At 39.7% G+C, this 7,093-nt stretch overlaps 1 protein-coding gene across 1 annotated transcript; it reads right to left on the bottom strand.

Moving 5' to 3' along the window:
• CLEC3A (C-type lectin domain family 3, member A) lies at positions 1 to 5,929 on the bottom strand. The gene is made up of 3 exons (XM_008941353.1): positions 5,754 to 5,929; positions 3,580 to 3,660; positions 1 to 521 (listed from the first exon to the last, which is right to left on the bottom strand). The coding sequence occupies exons 1-3, from the start codon at positions 5,866 to 5,868 to the stop codon at positions 130 to 132; spliced, it is 588 nt and encodes a 195-aa protein (XP_008939601.1). The 5' UTR covers positions 5,869 to 5,929; the 3' UTR covers positions 1 to 129.
• Positions 5,930 to 7,093: the final 1,164 nt, after the last annotated feature.

Here is a 7,093-nt window from a genome sequence, read left to right as displayed (position 1 = left end):
AGGAAAGAGTGAGTATAATGCAGGTGATGGATATTTTTAACTTGCCACCATCTAAGTGGGAGGGGTTACTAACAAGCAAATCTGCATGTTAATAACCCAAAACATGGTCATGGTCATCTGTCTATGCAATTATGGGATCAGAAACTCACAAATGTACCTTTTGGCAGTACGGCAGACTTCATCCACCCACTTCCCTTGTGAGGACTGAGAAAGAAAGACACAGTTCTCACGCTTCCCCCCGTTTGGCTGGGCACGGTCCCAGTTGAGGTACTGTAGAGCCATGCCATTGACATCAACAAACTTCCCTTCATTGACCAGGTCGTTAATGCCCAACCAAAACTCAGACACTCTGGGCATACTTTTCTTGCCATACTCTCGAAGAGTGTTTGTTTCATCGTTACTCCTCGGGATAGCCAGCGTCCCTCCCTTGGCTATGCAGTCTTCATTGGCTTCATGAAAGTGTTTGGTGCCTTCTGATATGAGGTAGCACTTCTTATGGGCCTTTGTCCCACGAAGACAGACTGTGGATAGATATTTGTGTGCATGCTCAGTAAAATATTGAACTATAGCTTTGAACAGTGTTTACTAAAATGATAATTTTCTAAAGGTATGTTGGGAATTAAGCAGACAAGTCTCTCACAAGTGAAAGGCTCTTGTCTCCACAGAGTGGGCCTCAAAGTAGCAGTAAGGTCAGACTTTGCTGCTCTTTGTCCTGCTCATGTAGGACCCTGTATACAGGAACAGACTGCTCACAGGCACTTGGCAAAGCACCTAGGACTGCAAGGGTTGGCCAAAAATGGAGTATGCTCTTACAGCTGCTCCAGAGAAGAGGCACTTAAGAGAAAGGGCAGACATACCTGTGATCTTAACACCATGAAGTGCTTTGGGGAATCTTCCCTGTGTTTACGCTAATAAACCTCAGGCATGATCCTGAGCCCCAGTTTCCCTCCAGCAATGTAATTCTTCCCAGTTTTTTTGTTTGTTTGTTTTGCTGTTTCAAAACACTAAAATATAACCTACACATATTGTAAGTGTATCTTATGTCTTCTTTCAGCAAATAGTCCTGCTTTCACACATTTTTACCTTATTTTGTCAGTCTTAAAACTGATAGAGTGGATGAGGTATGGATGTTTGTATTGTTCAGAGGTGAATAATCAGGATATCTATAGTTGGCTTTATAGTAAAGAGACCCATCTAAAGCTCCTTTCATATTTATGATATTTAAGTGCCAAAGAAAAGTAAAGTTTTATGTATTAACTAAGCCTAGTTCCTAGCAAACAAAGGCAGAAGAGAAGTACTATTTCAAATGTGTCATCCTTACCAGGAAAACATTGATTCAAATTTCATAATGCAAATCTCTGTCTGGATGATTGACAAAATTATATTTCCACCTGCAGAAGAGTACATATTGGTCCCCTTAGCTCATAATTCCTGGTCTTTCCAGTAAAGTCTATCCCTTAAAACTCTTAATTCAAATGGGCTGGTGACTTAAACCTATAAAAACTTTTCTAGAGCATGCATTTATTCTGAGCTTGCATGACAATCTGAATCAAATCTAAACATTTACATTTATAAATCTGCTTGCTTTTAATTTTACTGGAAAATATCAGGATGCAGAGTCAAAAAAATACTGAGACATGAGTTTGGCATATGCTCTGCAACTGGAAATGCCTTGCAGAATGGCTGTCAGAGCTCTTCCAGCCCGAGCTCTGTGTGCAGGAGTGACTCTGTAAGCTTTGCTTTCCAGCTTTCCTAAGGCAGATATGTGAAAAACTGATTCCCCCAAGAAAAGTACTTACAAGAAGAGAACCCTCCTTAGAGGAATGTTGCTTCTGAGGTGAGCAAGGTTGCCAAGGCCTTGAATGAACTCCTGTAACAATTATTTTTAGAATCCTGCATGTGACTACTTCCAGGTTATTTCCTTTATTGCCTAAACTCATCTTGTACTTATATTGGAAGCACATTGTGAAACAATATGATCACCTTCTGTCCTGATGTTTTCTATAATCTGTTTATAATGCCTGTCATCTGTTCTTGTAAAAAAGCAATTATGTATCTCATCTGCAGGATGTAGAACTCTGGGCCATATCCTCTGTCTCAGGTTTTTAGTATTTCCAGTTGCAGTATTCATTGCATTCCTTAGCTGCATTTTCAGGTTCATCATTTTATATTGGGACTTACCTTCAGATTGGATCCTTTCCAGCTGCTAAAGTCCAAATTAAAGGAATGAACACATCTGACAAATGTTGAAAGTTTTAACAAATTTGTATTCATGGAGAAGATGAGAGACCTTATCTACTTAACAATGCTGCAGTAATGATGGAGACTTTCTTTAGGGAGAAGGTATGTGCTGCTAAATGGTGTGTGGCAACCTTTCATGGTATGTAGAAAGGAGACCTCTGAAATCCAAGCAAAAGAAGAAATTGGATTGTAATGTGTATGTTGGAAATTTCCATAAGCTAAAAAAGCAGCTGCTTTTTCAGGTATCATAAGGCCATTAATAAACAGTCAGAGCTGGAGGGGTGATAGAACTTTTTGCCAAATTTGGAGTCCAGTTGAACAGTGTGGGTTCTGAATTTAGAATATAGCTCAAAATAAGTTTTCAGGACAGAAAATCTCCTGGCTCTGGTTTCATTTCTAAGCCACTGCATGCTTGCTCTCAAGCTTCTTCTGGAAGCAATACAAGAATTACTTTTAAACAAGAGTTACTTGTGTAGCAAAGGCTCCCTCTTTTAAGAAACTTCTGAAGTCTTCTTATAAGAAATAAATATTTTGTAAAGCTCAAAAAGCTCTGTGTGACCCAAGATATAAACCAGGATGACCCAGATATTACCATCCCTAAGGAAAATAAGTTCTGTTTCATGTGAATTATGTCATTTCCTCTGTAGTGTCCTCTTGTATATGTTTAAATGCCAATTTTTGTGTCAACAGCTGTGAAAAAGCACAACTGTCTAGTAGATCCATGTGTATTTACCCTTCTTAATTTGTTTGGAAACTTCCATCTGGGCATTTAAATACTTAAAGGACTCTGCACGTTGATAGAGAATATTTCTGAACTCACAGTAGGCATTACTTTGAAGTTCTATGCCAACATTCACATTTGAATGTTGCAAACTGCACACTTTAAAAAGGTTTGGTCCTTCTAGCTTCCTTTTGGGGATGTTCTCAGCCTTCTCCATAAATGTTTTTGCCTTGATAGTTAGCTCATGTTCATATCAAAGCTGGGGACCTAACTCATGGACCATCAGAACTCTCAAACTCAGTAACTGTCATCGTGTTGTCTTTGTCTGATTATACTTAATCACAGCTTGGGCTGTGGATAGCAAAGACAAAAGTGGTTCTTGCTCCAAATTATTTCCTGCTCTTGATGAAGAAATGTCACCTGTTCAAGCTTGATTTTACTTCAATGCTTCCTTCAGCTTTTGTCTCACCATTACAGCTGTGGCATGCCACGCTCTTAAGGAGTTGTATTTCTCAGTCACTAAATCCCCATTAAAGAGAAGGGTGGAAGTGAAAGAAGAGGGAGAGGAAAGGGAGTGATAACTTCTGGAAGCCATTGACTGGCATAAGCTGCTTTACCTGTCTGAAGTGCTTGCATTTCTTTCAAAGCATTTACTTCTCGCCACAACTTGTCAATCTGGGTCTTTAGGTCATCTTTTTCTTAAATAAAAGAAATATAGGGAAATGAACAGATATGCATTAAAAAAAATAGTTTAATTGTGTGTTAAAAGCTATTTTGAAATGTCATGAATTTCTGCATTGATGAGATCTTTTTTTTCCCCTAAAGACTTTTTCTTAATGAAAGGGTTCTTGTAGGGTTCCTAGAAAAAGCAGGAGGAACCCACCTTTACCTTTCACCATTATAGTTTAAATCTCATTTTCAGTTGGATTGTGTCCTAGTGACTGTTTGAAAGTCATGGATTGTTGCAGCTAACTGTTGTTTAATGTGCCAGCATCTAATTTACAATAGAATTTCCCTATTTAATTTGAACAAGTACACCATGGTGTATATATGACATACAAATAACAGTAGGACAGGAGTTGTGTTTATTCAAAGAAATATTTCTGTGAGCATAGAACTCTTCCAACTCTCCTTTTTAACAGTGAGGAACAACTAACATAATCCAACCTCAGTCTAAATCTATGTGGACAAGCTTGTCGAGCTCCAGTTGTCCCTCTTGAGGAGGAGCCTTCCTCTCTCCATTAATAGGGAGACAGACTGGTGACTTTAATACAAATTCAGCCTGAATCACCACCACTTACAGGAGCACTAAGAAGATGAGGGGACAAGAAAAGAAACTAGTTTGCACATAACTTCATTTTCCTGTCATCTTTTCTTGTTTCTTAATCATTATAATATTCCAGCACCATCAAACATCTAGCAGGCATGTTTCCATTGCACAAGATGACCATTTCATTGCAGCAGTAACCAGACCTTCCAGAAGCCACAGTAATGAACATGAAGAATAAAGAAACTTTCACGTGTAGCAGGACTAACAAAACCATAGTTGCTGCTGATCTGTGTTATGTCACCTAATCCCCTAGCTTCACCCCAGAAAGCTCATCTCTTCCCCATATTCCCTATTGCCTGTAGGGATAAGCCCAGCTGTCCTTTGTGATTCCCTAGTTCCCCAAGGCAGGACTTCTTCAATCCATGCTCCTCACTGGGAGCCTCATTTCACAGCAGCCTGTCTGTGTCTCCTGCCTGCATGAAAAGAGGCAAAAAGCAGAACAAGCTGAGCTCCTGGTGCAACCTTTGCATAGTGGAACACTAATGAAAGTCTGTTTTTGCACCCTCTTTCAGAATTTCACAAAATATTGGGAAACCTATTCTGAAGAGCTTCATTCTTCTGTCAAATTGTTTCAGCTTCTAAAGTAATGGAAGGCTGATAGACAAATGTACTGGCAAAACAAATGTCTAGGCAGACTGTCCTTAGGACACCAGGCTAAAAACTGTAGTGATTCCCCAGGGGAAGGCAGTGTGGGTGCAGCTGGAGCTCCAGAGCAGTGTAATCATGTCATACAATGGCTCTATCAAAGCTGCCTTTTTTCATTGACTAGGAGTTTAAATATTTGCCATTAGAGTAACCTCTATCATATCCTCTTTTAGTAGAGATAAGTCTTTAAATTAAATACACAGACATTTCCAAACAACATTCAGAGGTTCTTTATTTGCTCTGTAAGCTTTGCTCTGGGAATTTATGCTTTATCTTCTGCTAATTCTTTTTCATTAGTTTGACTTGCCTTTTCACAGTACTTGTCACATAAGTAATGCTCCACAGATATTAAACAGACATTCTGGTAAAATTAAGAAATTGTAAAAAAATCTGAACAATAGTCTCTTAGAGACTGAATATTTTTTCCTGTTCTTTTCCACCATACATACATGAATTTCCTTTCCTATGACCTTAGTCTATGTAACTAAGAGTGATTGGCCAGAGTCCTCTTTCTGTTAGTGAAAATTAATCACTAGCTGAGTGCTAATTAATGTTGGCAGAGATCAACAGGCATAAGAGAGCAATATATTTACCACTGCTCTGCAGCTCTAATTCCATAACTTGTACTACCACCTTATTTTTAGCTTTGCTAACTCACTTTAAAATATTTTAAAGACACATAATATAGACTCAACTGTCATTTGTTAATAAGCATTTGTGTAATGTTATGTTCTGATTCATGCAATGTTATTTAAATACACAGTAAAACTGCAAAAACTGTAAGCTTCTATCCCTCCTCCCCGTTAAAACCAGTACCTTTCACTCTGCGTTTACTGTGCTTCCTGGCTTTGAATTTGGAAGTCTGGCTGATGGTCTGATCCAGCAGTAGCATGCTTATAAGTAGAAAAATCATAAGTCCAGTTTGTGCCATGTCTCTTCTAAGGAACGCAGCAAGAAGCTTCAAGAGATTCTCTCTAGCAGCTCTGAGAGCAAGTCACACAGACACATCTCAGTAGGCACTGCCTGAGGTCAGCTTTATAAAAGGGTAGAGGTAGTGCTGGCTGCACTCCTTGCCTACGAAATGTGTTTAATACTGAAGCTGGCTGTAGCATAAGGCACCTCCTTGTTCTCACATCTCATCTGAAATTCCTGTTTCTGTTTTGAGTTCAGCTGGGACAGGTTGCTTTTACAGAGGCTGTACCAGCACTGAACAGTGCACTGATTGCTGTTAATGAGTGCTCTATCTCCTGTCTTAACTCTGAAGCCAAAATGTGTGGAAAAGCAGAGGGATGCTCAAAAACATCTTGTGCAATGCCAGCCTCAAGGAGGGGTAGCCAAAAGATTTCTACAAGTACAACAGACTTGCCCATCGTGGTGCTGACCCCAGCTGGCTAAGCCATGACAATGGTCATGACCCCATTTACATTGAAACAAACAAAACAATTTACTCACACCTGAGTAAATGCATATGTTGCAGCTACACACACCCCAAAATATGTACGTGGAGTAAGATTACATCATGTGTGAGAAGTATATTTATTAATTTATAGAGGGTTAGTAAATACCTAATAGATATGACTGCATTTCAGAGTGAGAACAGTATGTGCTATCAGCAGGGTCTAGTCAGGGGACCAAAAGAGAGCCATACTCTTCTGAAGGTCCCCGAAGCCCTGATTAGATGGTCAGAGGAAGAGATGCTGATCTCAGCAAAGCACAAGGTGCTTGAAGCAGGACAGTGTCTCTCCAGACTCTGAAGAGCTCTCTGCATTTGGAGCTCTTTCATTTGCCCTCAGGCTCTGTTGACTTTTGTGGGGCTGCCTTTTAATTTGGATTGCTGTAAGTAGTAGCAAGTAGTGTCACTGACTTTGGTGGATAAATGAAATTGTCACAATAATCTGCTCATCCATTACACTCTTCAGTAAGAGAGAGTTTGTTCAAAATGCTGACACTGAAGCCATCACTAGGTGGTGGGGAGCTGGCAGGTGTGGTACGTGCTCCTCAGAGCTGTTGTTCCAGATATCTTTGCCATCTCTGTAGCGGTTACATTCTGTTTGTGTTGCCAGATTTCTTCAGGCTGTACCAGCAAGAGACATCACTTTATTAAATCAAAACTGAGATTTAGGAATGTGCTTTTAGACTGCATGAGTGCGTAGTAG

The sequence above is a fragment of the Merops nubicus genome, unplaced genomic scaffold (genome assembly GCF_000691845.1).
Source record: "Merops nubicus isolate BGI_N331 unplaced genomic scaffold, ASM69184v1 scaffold18775, whole genome shotgun sequence".
In the NCBI taxonomy this organism is placed as follows: Eukaryota; Metazoa; Chordata; class Aves; order Coraciiformes; family Meropidae; genus Merops; species Merops nubicus.
Note: the sequence above shows the minus strand (reverse complement) of the source record. Positions and strands in the feature narration are given on the sequence as shown.

Bases quoted from the DNA above. Each gene is read 5' to 3' on its own strand.
- CLEC3A (XM_008941353.1), bottom strand. From the start codon at position 5,868: ATGGCACAAACTGGACTTATGATTTTTCTACTTATAAGCATGCTACTG. The intron at 3,661-5,753 runs GTACTGGTTTTA...CTTTTATTTAAG, and splicing joins CAGTAAACGCAGAGTGAAAG to AAAAAGATGACCTAAAGACC. The intron at 522-3,579 runs GTAAAGCAGCTT...ATCTATCCACAG, and splicing joins AATGCAAGCACTTCAGACAG to TCTGTCTTCGTGGGACAAAG.